The 16,294-nt window shown below is 32.1% G+C and overlaps 1 protein-coding gene and 1 long non-coding RNA gene across 3 annotated transcripts in view; one reads left to right on the top strand and one right to left on the bottom strand.

Moving 5' to 3' along the window:
• LOC108744554 (BMP and activin membrane-bound inhibitor homolog) overlaps positions 1-16,294 on the bottom strand; it is a 53,712-nt gene that overhangs the window by 6,696 nt on the left and 30,722 nt on the right. Inside the window, exons 1-2 of one of the 2 annotated variants that reach the window (XM_018480389.2) lie at positions 15,283-15,379; positions 7,917-8,082 (exon numbers count right to left, since the gene is read on the bottom strand). In XM_018480389.2, the coding sequence (XP_018335891.1) occupies positions 7,917-8,082; positions 15,283-15,292 (176 nt within the window). In that variant the 5' untranslated portion in view covers positions 15,293-15,379. Of the gene's footprint in view, positions 1-7,916; positions 8,083-15,282; positions 15,380-16,294 lie in introns of those variants that run through there. The other variant, XM_018480388.2, reaches the window with a different exon arrangement.
• LOC108744555 overlaps positions 1-16,294 on the top strand; it is a 50,249-nt gene that overhangs the window by 7,437 nt on the left and 26,518 nt on the right. The gene's annotated exons all lie outside the window — the stretch shown is intronic.

Genomic DNA, 16,294 nt, shown 5'->3' with positions numbered 1-16,294 from the left:
CTAGCAAGGAGATCGGGCTGAAACTATAGCTACAAGCTATCCAAGGATGGTACTATAGAATGTCACCTCAAGGTAGGCCTAGTGGCGTCATCTCTTGGTTAGGCCGGAAACTTATCAATCCACCCTCGTACTTGGGTAGGCACATTTCCTCCGTTAATATGACTTTTAGTTCTTGGAATGTTCATTAAAAATTTTCATTTGACATGTAATCATTTGCAGACTACGTTAATTTAAATTTTCTGCATTCCGTGACAGACATACCTACATGCGCGAATGCTCTGATGTGCTGTCATCATCGTCGCTTTTACGAATTAGTTACTAAACCCCACATAAGTATATACGGTAATTACGAAAAATTACGAAACTGTTGAAGATAAATAATTGCAAACTGATAGTAATTAGGTCTATTCTAAACTAAATTAACCTCTGCTTAACTAAAAAGTAGCTTTTCAGTGAAGCATTATGGCAAGTGGTATTTGATGCAAAAATTCAAGTTTTTAATTTTAATTTAATTCACATTATAGTTCCTTTTTGCACGCTGAAATGATTTTTTTTGAAGTGAAACTTGTTTACGCACGGTAGGGTAAGTTCGTTTCATGCGAGTTGCTATGTAACGAAATCATGCAACGCATTTCCCCCGCTGTCTGTCCCTATGTATGCTTAGATCATTAAAACTACGCAACGGATTTTAATGCGGTTCTTTTTTTTAATAGATAGAGTAATTCAAGAGGAAGGTTTATATGTATAATACATGCATAATATAGTAGAGAAACACTGATAATTCCACAGGTTTGTAATGTGCTTATAAATACTGGCCGGTTTGTATTGTCTTATGACCAAAAAGCTGCGATTGTTGTATATAGAGACTTTCTATAGTATATTTACTATTAGCATTGCACCCGTGCGAAGCATAGTGTACAAATAATACAATTAAACCAATTCCTTAACCCCCATCCCGGTATGTTTGTGTGTCTGAAGAAGTTTCATTTCAGTAGCGTGTTGTATAATTACACGTGTTGTATTTTTTTGTATTTGTAAGTAGGTAGAATGGAAAGAATATTAGCAGTGAAAAGATTTTAATTATTTATTACATGGCAGGTAATCGTTGGTATTAAGACTGTGAGCTTTTGATACTTATGCCTTTTCGAGGGTTGGGTAATTTACTCCTTGATATGAAAGATAAAGAAAGTTTTTTCCAGTCATAGTGAAAATCAAAATTATATTTGTCTTAACGTCCAGTACTCAAAGCTGAGTAGCGCAGGTACAGTTCCCAAGATCTCACAGGGCTGAAAAGGCCACTAGTACAATTTTTCTTATCAACCCTCGAAAAGGCAAACATCATAAAATTGGAAAATCCCACCTGTCACCAGCTCCCAACCCATATGTATACCTGACATTAAATTCGCAAAATATTAATTTATATATTTCATAAGCACATTTGTAATGTTAATCTTCATCTTTCCATTCGGTTCATAAGATAATAAATAATATGAAATTCGACGCACGCATAGGTAGGTAATCATTCATTTAATAAGTGTGTCAAGATCGAATTTAAGGCTTTCAAACGTCACGATGATAAATAAACGTATACTTGGTAAGTAAAAGTAATAACAATCTAGCGGCGGCAGTAATATTTTTGCACCTGCCAATGGCTATAATATGGGAAATCATTAAGGTTTATTACGCAAATCTAATCACGGTTGCCATTATATGCGACGCATAAAATTCAGGATAAAATTCGATTTATCGTTATTAGAACTATACGTCGTTGTATATATGTCTAAAGTAGACGCCGCCAAAGATAATAATCAAACCTCTAGACCAGAGTTTTCGCAACGTTCATTTTATTGTACTAACAATCAACTTTGCCCGTATAGTAAGCATATCAGGCACTTACTTAAATGCATATTTCGTACACATGGTTTTACAGACGCAGGTGGCTCGAATAAAAAAAAAGGGACAACCTGCACAATCTCATGGTGGATGCTTATTGTTTAGATTTCTTTTAATGAAAGATGTCTCAAACGAACTACAAAACTTGGTACGTAGGTACCTAATTTGTATTTCAAACAAATAATAACAGAACTCATAAACTAATGATTAATCCATCGATTGGGTATGACAATATTTACAAAGATTGCCTTTTGCTTTTAAATTGGTAGAAGGTTTCTTATCTTTATTTTCAAAAAAAAAAAAAATTCGCCCCATTTTTTTATTTTAACAATAAAGTGGAAAAAGTAGTTTTCCTGAAATTATGGATCGTGGAAGTGAATGATACACAGGGGGTTTGTGTGCAATAATACTGTCTGCAAAGTGAAATCGGTCAACAAATAAAAAATGTTAAGCAAAAAAGTGTAACAACTAGTCGTTTTTTAGTTATTGTTACAATTTTACAAAGAATTACACGTACCTTTCAAATTTGTGTGAATGGCATTAACAAAAAAAGGGTCTAACAATTCTTATTTTAAAGTTAAAGAGTTCAAATCTAATACTCTGTGAAAATTAACAATCGATTTTTTTAAAAAAAGCCTTAAAATTATCAATTATCAAAAAGTAAAACTTAAGCTCCTTTTTTTACAAACAGTTGAAAATCCAATTTTTTTAATGCTGGATCTGCTTAAAAAGAAGCAGTGAAAAGCTAGTTTAAAGCACAAACTAAAAGAATAAAATAAAAACCTTCCAAGACCAATTCTGGCTGAAATAACAATTTTTTTTATAAAGGATCACACAAATTACAATTTGGACTCGAATTTGTGAAAATAAAATCCCAGTGGAAATACATTTACTAGGTATTTTAGTTGATCATCATCATTAATTAAGATTTCTGAAATAATTTTTAAAAGAACATCGAAATTAAGATTATTACAAGTTACCTAATAAACTCACTGTTTCTACGGCAAATTTAGTCATTTACATTCGAAAATTGTAATTTTTGCATTGGCATAAAAATTCAGTTTTCTCCGTGAATTAATTCATAAATAGCATTGCGAAATTTTTATTTTCTCTTAAAACCTTTGTGAAATTTCCTACGGCCAAATTAACCAATGTTAGAGCTATTTACATGAAACAGCAATTTTTCGCGTATTATACTTTAAAATTCGATGAGATCGGTCTTTGAATTAATCTGTGGGAATAATAATTTTTGTTTTACAATTCAATTATCTATCGATTTGGAATGACAAACCCGGTCACTTTTGTTGACGCACCCTACCCCTACTACACATACAAGATAGGATGGTACGCATGTTTGTATGAATATCAGTATAACTGACCATTAGTATCTATTTTTAAACGGTATTCCAATTTTAAGGTACCTAATTTTTGGTTCATGCATTACAATTTATTCTTGCCGTGCTACGCGCAACCTGCCTTAACGTATTTACTTATCGACTGATGTAACAATTTTAATTACAGAAATGAGAAACGATCAATTAATCGAAAAACAGTAGTCATTCGATTTTGGGTTTCTTAGGTTAATAGTATTGGTTATTGATAAAGTGATCTAGTTGGTCTTATTTTTTTAGTAGGTAATATAAATGTGCAAGATAATTAACTAATTTAATATATCAAATCAATTTTGACTTCATTAGCATATATAAACCTATTTACACGCACAGGTGGATCGGAATGTGTTTAACGATCTTACAATTAGTTTATAACTTGTATCAGCCTATCAAAAAGATAATAAAAATGTTTATTCGTTCATTCATTACGAATTGATCAGTTTATCCTTAATTAAATATTTAATTGCGGTTCAAAAAGTTCAAAAGAATGGCAAAATTTGTGACTTTTCATGAGCTTTTTTTTCTATAAAGCTTTATATTGGTATACTTAAAAAGTGATTTTCATCAAATTTTCACACTAAAAATAGCCAATGAATTTTTCAACACAGCATTCCGATGGAAAATTTAATTTCCTACAAAAAACTATTGTTGTAAAAAATTCCTAGTGTAAGATTTTTGATTTAGCGCAAAAAACTAAAAAATGTTTTTTTTTTTCGATTGGATCTCAAGAACGCACTTTCATATTTAGTAGCACTTTCCGATTTTATCATTTTTGGTTGTCGAACTAACATATTTAACAACAGTTCCTTACTAAAATCCCTGTCCAATAGTCTATCTATTCGTAAAAAAGTTTGATCTTCATTGCGAATCTGCCAATAAGGAAAAAGCCTGCACTTCCTTTAGGACATTACAAAAGGGACACTCCTTTTTCTGTGCCGTATTCCTTTCCAAACATTACTCCGTTGTGATCATTATTTTAATAGAGACGTCTGCGAAGCTGGCAAAGAGTCATCTTTATACAAAACGCGAAAAGCAAATAATAAAGTTCTCAACCGTATAAATAAATATTTATGAATTGCGGACAATAGAGTCATAGTCGTTAATCGTTAATTCGCCTACGGACTTTTGTCTCTAATTGCTGTTATTGTCGTACGATTGTATGTACGTACAAGGCGTAATTAATTGAAATTATCTGGACCATAATAAGTGATAACGGGATCTTTCTTTCGATTTATATAGTCTCTCGGCATTTTATTTGTTTGTTTGTTTTTGTACCAACTGGACCGAATCTAGGGCAGAATGCCGAGTGTAAAACGCTTTTTTTTTCACAACTTGTAATACAGATCTATATGACCAATTGTTCTATACTTAATCATAAATTAATTTAATATTAATATTATGTTTTGTTTGTGGTCTGATTTACTTGAAACTTGATCTTAATGTTTTTTGATATAAATAGTTAAACCCCTATTCCAGTATTTTAGAAAATTCGACCTCTGAAGGGGGGCGAAACTAGTTGGTTACTCATAGTTGAAAATAAAATGTGTGCTGTGCATTTTTAATTAATTACACAAGATGTGTTCTTGAACGTTTGTACTTATTACTGATTCTCGTTTTTTAGGTGTAGATATTTATCCAAACTTTGCATTTAAGATTGATTCTTGAAGTTTACTTTTTATATGATTATGGGATAAAACTTAACTTATTTTTCTTGGAAATGACTTAAAACCACTAGTTATGAAAAACCATACATAAAAAATCGAGGGAAGATGTTTTAAACAAAGAAAAACCTTCTGTTATGTTCCTAAGCTATTAAAACAAAGGCGTTCTTCGGTTGGTCCTTCGAGCCGGATATTGTTAGACACAGCAGAAGTCGCATCTTTTAACAAAAAAAAATTAATTAACAATACACTTATTGGGCAAGTAAAATTTCAGCATAATTGTCATGTGTTCTGGATCATAAGATTATGGTAAGTGTTTTGTGTACAGAAATATGGAAGCATGGATCTAGGGTGATTTACCGAAATAGATGGTCTTTCTCTGTGTAAAACACCTTCCGCTAGATTTTTTCATCTGTTTTTCATAAGTAGACTATTTTAAGCAATTTCCAAGAAAAGAAAGTCAAGTTTTCGTAAAATTGTCTCGGAAATTCGCTAATCGAAAATACCAGAAATTGTCTACTTGTATATACCTAATTAAACGAAAAGTATTATAGAACAATATAAATATTATTTAAAATTTCTTTCATAATAGAAATTATATAAAACCGCATTTTATAACTATTTATGTTTTGGGTTAGTTTTTATTTATGTGGATTATATGTAATGTATGCGTACATTTAAGGAGCTTTGAAGTTCATTTCTTTACGGGTACAGAACTGAATATTATTAAAACGACAACCAATCATTGTGAAAACCTCAAAACATTAATTAAGTGCATTTTAATGTTCGCTGAAGTTTATGCCAGTGGTTTTTCACTTTAAATTTAAATTAGGTACTACCGACAACTTCACGATTACAACTGTCATAAATAAATGATTGATGATTTATTCCAATCATAAGCGTTTTTAAGTCTCCTTCTTTCTGTTACTTACATTAAGTCATGAATTTTTTTCGCAATTTTTTTATAACATAATATGTGCAGTTCTCTTAGATCGTGTCATCTGAAGACCAATTGAGTTTCTAACATGTTCGTGAATTTGTATGGCAGTAAGTGTGTCAAGTGTTGGGGTTAATGGAAGAATGACGCATGTTCTCTTTCTTGATTATATATAGCGTTCATCATTTTCGATGCGTTCGTTCTGGTGAATGTACTTCCACTCGGATCTGGTTTTCATCAATTTTTTTGCTTCTCTACAACTCCAAAGTAATTTTTGAAAACCTCTCCCAAGGCGCTTTTAAGTACAAAAAACTAAATGATATTAATAAGCACATTAAAATCTTTTGCTACTCTTATCATCAAGTGTTTACTATTTTTCCATTATTACATTGTACGCCGAAAGGAAAGTCGAGGATTAACGTTATAAATGCGCTCATCTTGAAGTAATTAGGGATTATACATACAAGTTTTCAAATGTAGGTTAAATGTTTGCAAACGTAACTGTAGATGTAGCAACAATTAGTCATTTACAATCTTTTCACTGCTCATCTTCTCTAATAGGATTTGAAAAGCGTTTAACGTTTATCTATTATCAAAATTACATTTCAACAAGATGGATAAGAGTGTAAGGTTGCGTCACCTTAATGTCGCCTCAAAATCGGGTTAATTACTATAGATTTTTACATTCACTTTTTCAATTTAGTCTAAAAGAAGTTTTCGTGGAAAAAACATCATTTACATTAATTTATTCGTATTAAACGTTTACATTTTTGCGACAATATAGTAAAAGTGCTAGTTCTCCCCCCCTATCAGCCACTGCCAGCTCGAAACTGCTAGCACCATTGCTTCGAGTGGTCGAAATTCATTTTTGTCAACAAAAGTATGACGTAGTGTCGGCCATCATTTTTTTTAATTGTTGCTGTTGTCGGCCATCATTCTTTTCTAATTGTTGCTGTTGTCGGCCATCATTCTTTTTCAATTGTTGTCGCATTGTCACTGATGTCGGCCATTATGGTTTTTAATAGATGTATAGTAATCAATGATTAAAATTTAAAGGAATTGTTTGTAAATAGGTATGTAACATCGTACACTTTAGCATAAGAAATTGCTGATACTAAATACGTAATACTACTTTGCTCTGTTCTGGCAGCACTCATAATTTCTTTTACATATAATATTCATCACTATACATGCGGACTCTATTATAGACCCTACTAGTTGAAAAATTAGGTAATCGCTTCGGATTATTTCGAAATTATTTTTCTCCTGTCTCTAATATTCTTTAGTAAAACCGAGGGTGAAACTGTAAGTTTGACAGATTACAGAAGATGGCAGGCCCCGTAAAACAATAAAAGAAAATAAGATAATTGTCTTAATTTATTAGTTTGATTTTAAGACAGACACGCTTTCCATTAAATGCCACCCTCACCCATTAAATCCCTTTCAAAAAGTCGTTTGTAAATACTAAAACCAATGAAATTTTAATTCACAAAAACTATATCGAAATAACAAATAATTTACAATAAATAATATAGATTAGGACCTATCCCAACACAATCTTAATTATCAATTTTAATCAGGTAGATTTTTTGTTATATTTATAAAATTATTATATTGCGGTGTTGGTTTTTGTAAGCTCTAAATAACTCAAAAACGAAGTAATTTCCGATATTTTTACAAGACTACCTTTCTTTTAGAAAATTGGATCTTCCATGGAAATAATTTATTTAATTTTCTCTTTTACCATTTTTAGTATTGAACATACCGAAAAAACGAAGAAGAAAAATTTCAAAAAAATAAGACGTGGTGTAGGGAAATTCGTACAAATATCTTTAGCCGTCTTTTCATATAAATAAATAATAAAGTATCTAATATAAGCCATTTTAGTGCGTTGAAGGGTGCAATAGTTTGTTCAAAAATTTTGAGACTTAGTTTAGGACAGATTTCATAGCAGATGGCATTTTCAGATTGAAATGTTTAAAAATCCATATTCCACACATTCACTAAATTCCGTATAATAAGAAGGTAACTCACTTGTCGGTGATAAGCTCTAGACATCCGTGTCGTCCTTGGTAGGAGGGCGCCTGTCGCGTCTCCGATGTCCCGTCTTGGACGTCGGAGAAACAGCCGCCTCCGCCTGATTTACACATGTACCCCGATGACACGCACACCGGCAGATTGCAGAAACATCGTACGTAATCTGGAACAAGAAACGAAGCATTAATTAATTGTAGATGGCTAACGAGATGCATTCGTTTAATGTGACAGTCCCATAGAAATGAACTTCCTGATAGTCCAACATACGTACTTCGAATGAAGTGCATATTATAAATCTGTTTCCCATATGTTATCAAGTACCTAGTTAATAGTATAGATGTATTTTTACAATTCGACGAGCGTTTGATTGATATTAAGTTAACTAATCCTTGAATTACTAAGTTGAGGTGTTAGCAATTACACGATTGACAATCGATGAAATAGAAAACAAAAATGAATATCTCTACTTTCTTGGTATCCTAATTTATTTAACTTACCTATAATATAAATGAAAATAATTAGTAATCAATTAACAATGAATTAGATTCAGCTAAATGGACCGTAGATAAAACAAAACATACAATTTTTGTTTCATTTTCTGCATTATAAATTAATCCTTATTATCTATTAACCATTTCAAATAAAAAAATTGTAAAATGGTATATATGTATCTTAAAAAAGTGCACAAATTCAAAAAATTATTGTATATCCTGGAAAATGTTTTCGAACATGATACGTATCTTTGTGAATTACTTTCAAATACTTATACATCAAAAGTTGGTATTTTGGAATATTGTGGTCCTCCCTTCTTGCTGTCGTGTTAAAGTTAAAGATATGATTACACAACCGGAAAGAAAACTGAAAATGATAAGTGGTTCAGTGAAAAAAATGTTCTTCATTATTCATAACTTTTATTTGACATTTGTTATGGTGAAAAATTGATTTTTGCAATATGAAGAATGTTCGTATAATTATGTAAAGTAGTACAAATTAAAATAATAATTCAAAAATACTTCAGAAATTTAATTTAAAGTTATTTGTCTTAATAAAGATTGTTTCATAGCCTGACATAATAAACAAGAAATTATTTTTTTTATGCACACATCGAAGTAGAGTTTGTCATTATCAGTTTAACAGTATATAATTATTTGTACATATCTACTGCTTTACATCATAACGAGAAGTCTAACAAAATTGGCTGATAATGTATGTCGTAAATCATAAATCACTTATTTTTTGATACTAACTGATGGTAAACAGTATTAATATTGGTTTTGTCGTTTTTTATTATTATTTTATTTGTCAATGTGCAAAATAACATTTAGTCACCTACCCCACACGTAAACTCTTCTTCTAAGTAGTTGAAGCATGTCCTACTTGATTGTTTTACAATTTTAAAGCAGTTTGCATACGGACAAACGACTAATTTATTGCCGAGTTTTCTACTACGTGATGCACTTTTTCGAACTACACCTAGCACTCAATTATAGTTAAAGTTATGACTTTTGTATAAATGAAGATAATTTAGTTTCAAAACAGATGGTTTCTATGCGGCATTGTTATATCTATACATTTCATACTAATAAGCATTCTTATGTACGTATGTTTTTCGCATACTGAATTAACAATTAAGTGCAATAAATACGTGTAGGTGGTCTGCGATAAAAGATAATAGAAATATTTATACAAGAAAATCCCAATCGATTAAATTGTATGTATTATATAGTTTGTATTCCACTGTTGTTTCTCTAGAATCATAAATAGATCATATTAGACATTAAGGCTTTTTAAGTTAAAAGGTTTTTATTGCTTATACCAATCAAAATCCATGTATCGCGTTAATAGTACACGGCTTTACTAGAGGATTCCATAAGTCATGGAAGGAAAATTTCTCCCATATTCTTCTCTGGGATCCACCACTTAAACCTCCAATATTACATTTAAACATCACAGACATTTAAAAATGTCCTAATTGTCACGATTATGATTCTATTGATGTGATTGTAGAAAAGTTATGACATTAAACCCGTAACTTTATCTAAATGTTGGTGACCATTTGGGTAAGGATAACAATAAAATCGATTTTAACACCTACAAATTTTTCGCAGTTGAGAAGGCAATCGAAAACATACTTAGATATTTCTGAAAAGACGTTATTTGTTTGGGCATTCGTTCCCACGAAACCGATGTCTAATGTTGGCCAATCGTTTCGAATGTAAATTCGTTGTTTAAACAAAGCTGCTGCTTATAAAATTACGATACCGATCTAAATTCAAATTTTCTTTCTGTAGATGTTGTGTTATACACAGGGCAATTACAAAATTCCTTCTTCCTAATTTCGGTTGGTAAATTACTGAAATTAGAGATGAATTAACGGCGGCGGAAAAGTGGTGGGTGATTACGAAACGCGACCGTACACACATATGACGGTGACCGGGGTCGTTTCCCTCTTCCGAAAACTATACGCATACCCATCCATTATAGCGTGATTAACTCCTGGCATGATTGCGTCTAACGACAACGTCGCGGCCGACGGATAAAAGACCTTTTGGGCTCTACAACGAGCCAACCCGTAGAGACCGTTTGTCTCACCAGGTAAATAATGACATGCTTCAGTTATATGGCCTGGCTGGCTGGCTGGCTGGCTATAGCCGTGGCTGGGCCAAGCTGCATGGTCGCAAAATTACAGGGGGCATGTACACTTCTACTTCTCATCCTTCTGATGGCCATTTGGTCGGTCGGAATGTTGAGAAACTACGAACGGTAGTATGTACTGCTCCGTATAGAAGATGTGGACATATTTCAAAATAAACGAAACACTGTTATATTTCATTTACTTTCTCTAGCGATATTTCCCTTCCAATGTCTTTGATGCGCGCTGGCAAAATCGTGGGTAGGGAGAAAAAAGGTGATTATACTCTCGATTCTTGTTCATTAAACATACTTTTTCATACAGTACCTGCCAAAAGTTTTGTTCAATCATGAATAGTAGTGCGAGTCGAAAACAAGCGTTAAAGCTTTTAATATGTCTTCAAATATAAATAACCATCTCGTTGATATTTTCAGTAGTAAATGGTACCAATAACAGCACATTTGAGTAATGCAATTGTAGTGGATAAAATGGTCAATTTTTCCTTGCAGTACTGTACGGATTATACGCTCCTCACCGGTTAAGAGTTTGACCGAGAGTTGTCTCCTTTCTTTTCTGGCCTAGTGCTATTCTTTTCTACTTTGCGTCGGTCAAACTGAAGGTCACATCGCTACAGAAACTAAACGAAGTATTCCAAATATTCCACCATCCGGCATCCGAAATGTCATATTCTCATTTATTAGAGACATGGATGACACCCTGAGTATCGAAACCTATTTTAGTTTTTAGTTTAATTAGTTCACACCCCTCCCTATAAACGGTTTCTTGTGATTAAAAGTAGCAATGAGAATGACGACTTTCGTAATGAAAAATTTTAAGAACTGTCAATTTAAGAAAAGAATTAAAATAAAATTTATGAACTGCAAACGTCACATTTCCGTAGATTCTCTTCCTCCCTTGTTATATCGCGTCACGTTAAGCAATACTTCTCCTTCTCCCTTATTCGGTAGGTTTTTTTTGTTATACTTATTAAGTTATCATTGTTACTAGTATCATTGCTAGTATCCAAACCTAGTACCCGGCCTATCTCTAGTTTAGTTCCAGGCGACTCGATTTTTCGTGTATCTTTCAAAATATATATATACCTATTAAAAAAATAAAATAAAAGCTTAATGAGGTTACAAAACAATACGTATATGAACCAAGGGCATGGTTGTTTATGTAGTAAACAGTGTGTATTCCGTTAAAAAATTATCGTTCATTAATTTTAGCCAACAAATTTCTAAATTAACTAATATAACTGATAACTGCTAGAAAGTAAAACAATTACGTAATATGTGAATCAGTAGAAAATATACTAATTACTTTATTAAGTCGTTATCTAACAAAGTCACAGTGGTAGTGAAACAATACTGTTTCAGGATAACAAAAAATTATTTGAAAAAATTCAAGTCTTCATTGTAATGTAAAATTAGTTTTCTTTAACTGTTAGTTGTAATCATGTAATAAGCATTCTCATGTTCGCTTTAGTCGTACGGAACTGTACAACAGCGCTCAAATTGATAAACCGAATAAAAAATTAAAACGCTCGAACATGAGTACGATGGAATTACTTTGAACGAAGAAGATAAATTAGTTTCAGTATTTAATCTCACAATGCCTCTTTATTGAACTTGTTTGTTTTTAAGTAACTAATAATTTTATGCAATTATAAAGTGAGTAAATTGTTTTTTTTAAGTACCTAATTGGAACTGGAATCCTAGATATACAAGTTGCAAGTATAGTAATATAAATAGCTTTTTATTATATTTCGTTTTTTGAATGTTGGCGGTAAGCAAAATCCTGAGTGAACGAATTTCATCATCACATGATAGTTTTCAACTTGGTAGCTGGAATTAATTTTACAACTTTTATATGGATATGCAAATAAATGAAAGAGAAATTTTCATAGGAAAATGTGTGATTTCCTAAGCATATCACTGCAGCGTGATTATTCAATTATCGTGTGCCGTGAGCGTTACCTTACAGTTCGTACATACCGCAGAATTAATTGAAACAACTTGTGCAATGAAATTGCACTGAGCTAGATAATTAATTTACTCCATTATTTAAATTTAATTATCAAAATAACGCAACAAATGCAATTTCCCTAGTCTGCGGTTACACGTCGTTAAAAGTCCGATTGTTTTGTTTAAAAAAAGCGACTGTTTTTTCTCTGAACATACACGCAAGTAAATATGCACATAGGTAATACTTACATTTTTTTTGAAAATTTAAAATTTTATTAAGCCGCTGTATTAAAACTATAATAACAATAGTACAGATATATTTTCATTCACAATCTTCAGGGCTCATATACATAAATAAGAAATTAATGATCTTTATATTTGTTTTCTTTGGAACTATAAATGTCAGAGATATATGCGTTTAATATTTTGCTTGTATGTAACATTTATAAAACTTGTGCGGAACTATAATTATTTTTAGATTTTTGGCCTACAAGTTTCAGGCACAAGGGAAGAGAATACTATATTTAGTTATTAATCAAAAATTGTAGACTAAAATACAAAAAAGGAAGGAAGAGCATTCGCCCATGATATATGTATATTTCTCTCGACCTTAATAGGTATCCTATCTTGAAACTTCGCCAACCAAAGTTTTAGTTTAGTAGTAATTTCAGTACCTACGGTATCCTGTAGAATGTAGATTTTAATGTATTGTAATTCAATTAATTTCGTCTGCAGTATTTTTTTGTTATACAATTATAATTTGCATAATGCAAATTATTTTCATGAATTGATTTGTTGTTAGAAAACAAGATATTTCTGCCCAAATATTAAACAAGTAATTTGAAACAATTATCGGATTTATAACCCCTTAGAGCTCAATTTCTTGCAAATGCAAACGCATTTGTCCATTTTGAGCTCGAAAATAATAAAAAAATTTGAGGAACGGCCTGCAAGGTCAACTGTTCTTCAGATTTTTTAAATAAATAAGTCATTTTTTATACAAATATATAAAATTATAGTTATTTTTATTTCAAAATCACACAATTTTTCAAGCATTTTTAATAGCGAAAAAATCTCAGACCCTGAATTTTGGCGCCCTGGGCACTAGCCCCTAGTGCCCCTAGAGTAATTCCATCAGCTCGACATATAGGCAGAAAGAACATCAAAAAAGTTCACCATAGCACTCTGACCACGAGTCGAAATCCTCATCACTAAGTAATCAGGAGCAGTTCATAAATTATGTTAGTTAATTGAAGGCTGGGAGGGGGTTAAAAAGTGACGAATTTTTCTGATACGTAATTTATGGACAACCCAATAAATAATAATTATATATGCCAATAATAAATCTGAATTTCAGAGATAGCACAAAGCCAATTACCCCATTAAAATTCCTTTTTAAACATTACTTTTGCGTGTTATCCTTGTTATCTGAAGAAGGGTTTATCTAGAATATAGGTTTAGGTAGAAAACATACACATTTTCCATAATTGATATTCTATTGAAGAACGTCCGTTGTCATTTCGGAAGTCGAGATTGCAACGCAAGGGAAGCAGCTGTATCTGTTATTACGGTTTAGTCCTTGTTTGTTTGCGGGTACAGACGGAACAAGCCGGCGCCACAAGACCATTATGTACAATTAAATCCACCCGAGTCTCCGCAATTAGATGAACACGCAAAGTCACTAGAGCGGCAAGTTTCTAGGACCGACCGTCTGTTTACTTTTCTCCCTTCGTCAGTCGTCACTTAATGACAATGTAGTACAAACATATATGTTTGTCTATTGTTTAATAACGTTTGTCATTTTTTTTTTTATTTTCTAGAGCGTTGCCTTTTTATTTTTTCAAGCGTTGCGTATTTTGGCGCCGACCGGCGATTTTAGATCTATGGTGTTTCTTATACCGGAACGAAATGGGAAAATTACCTTTGTCTTCTACGGGAAATGGTTATGTATCCATTGTTGCTTTAATTCCAACGACACAAAAAATTCGCGTTTAATTAATACCGACAGGTGACGGCTTTCTAAAATGCTTTTGTTTATAGCTTAGCGGCTATTTCTAATATTCATCATCATAAGGTCGTCAGTCCTAACTCTGGTTAGATACGCACCTCCACTCTTTCCTATCCCGAGCTAATCTTCGTATTTCCCTAGAACTAGAACAACCCACATCCTTAATTATTTGCGAACAGTAATCTAATCTAGGTCTACCTCTACCCCTCCTAACTCCTGTTTCTGCCTCTAATATATCTCTGACTAGACCTTCATGCCTAAGAAAATGTCCTACCAACCTATCTCGCCTATTTCTTATTGACTTCCATAGAGTCCTCTGTTCTCCTATTCTTTCTAATACCTCTTCTTTCTAACCCTCTCTATCCACAATATCCTCATCATTCGCTTGTAACACCACATTTCGAACGCTTCTAACCTTTTCTTTTCCGCCGCACCCACTGTCCATGTTTCGCACCCGTACAGTGCCGCTCTTCAAACATACACCTTTAACAACCTTTTTCGAATTTCTAAATTAACCGTTCGCGAGCGTAGAAGTGACTTCTTTTTATTGAAGACGACTCGACCCTGCTTTATATCCCTGTGTACTCCTTCCGTCCTGACTTTCTAGAAACCCAAAATCGGCTACTTCTAATTTTTTGTCTCTTATCTTTATATTCGCTCTTTCACTACATTTTCTTCCCTTGCATGTCAGTATTGTTGTTTTACTTACATTACATTATTTCTAATATTACACATTTTTTATTGAGGATAACTTACCGCGTTCCATTGTTCTTCGTTAGTAAACAAACACTTCTAATAAATAATTAATCACCCACTTTTTGTAAAGACTGCAACGAATAAATAAGTGCAGATATATCATAAGGTGCATTATTATCTATCAGATATACTTGGCAACAAAGAGTTACTTTCTTCTTTGTGTAAATTTGATCCATATTAAAATGCATTGATTTTTAAAGCTTTTGTTTGCCCGTCCAATGACTAATGCCTCTGGAAGATAAGCTGATTAATACAGAGATTTTGCGATAAGAAAAAACGAGATAAAACAAAACTTATCAATTTAATTAGTAATCAGTAATGGACCGTTGTTTGCTAAACATTTTATCTAACATGTTCAGCTTTTTAGTATGAAAATTGTTTTAGCCATATTAGCAAAATTATAAAAAAATTCATATAATTAAAAATTTTGTTTGTCTACTTATTTATATTTTAAGAGTTAGACGTAATACGTTTATTAGTGTTAGATATAATCTTTATTGATTATGAAATCGCTTGACATGAGTTTTATGAGTTGAGACATAAGTTGATCTTGAAAATAAAAAAACTGTAAATACCGTAATCTATCTATGCATTCGAACATTTAAAATTAAACACTTGCAAATTATAAGTACCGTAATGTTAAATCAAAAAAGCTAATCGATTTCTAAATGCATCAAAATCGTTGGATTTTCACTTGTCTGTATTGTATATACATATGTAGGTAGGTTTTAGGTCGCTTAATTAAGAATCCATGAAACGTACTGCCATTGTGTGTGGTTAGTCATTACTGTTTAATGATTTTATTCATGTTATACGTATAAAAGGCATTTCAAGAAAGTAAAACGGTGTATGTTATATGTCATAATGGACAATTTATAATCTGGCCGCTGATGAAACTTTGCAAGTGCAAAATAATTTATGCAAAAAGCGTTGTTGAGTTTGCATTTTGAAATGTTACTTTTTTATGCTTGCCATAAATTACTCAGAGAATTTCCGCTAGTTTGCAAAACGC

This window comes from Agrilus planipennis, unplaced genomic scaffold (assembly GCF_000699045.2).
Source record: "Agrilus planipennis isolate EAB-ADULT unplaced genomic scaffold, Apla_2.0 scaffold28, whole genome shotgun sequence".
In the NCBI taxonomy this organism is placed as follows: domain Eukaryota; kingdom Metazoa; phylum Arthropoda; class Insecta; order Coleoptera; family Buprestidae; genus Agrilus; species Agrilus planipennis.
The sequence above is the reverse complement of the archived record's forward strand: the minus strand, read 5'-3'. Positions and strand labels throughout refer to the sequence as shown.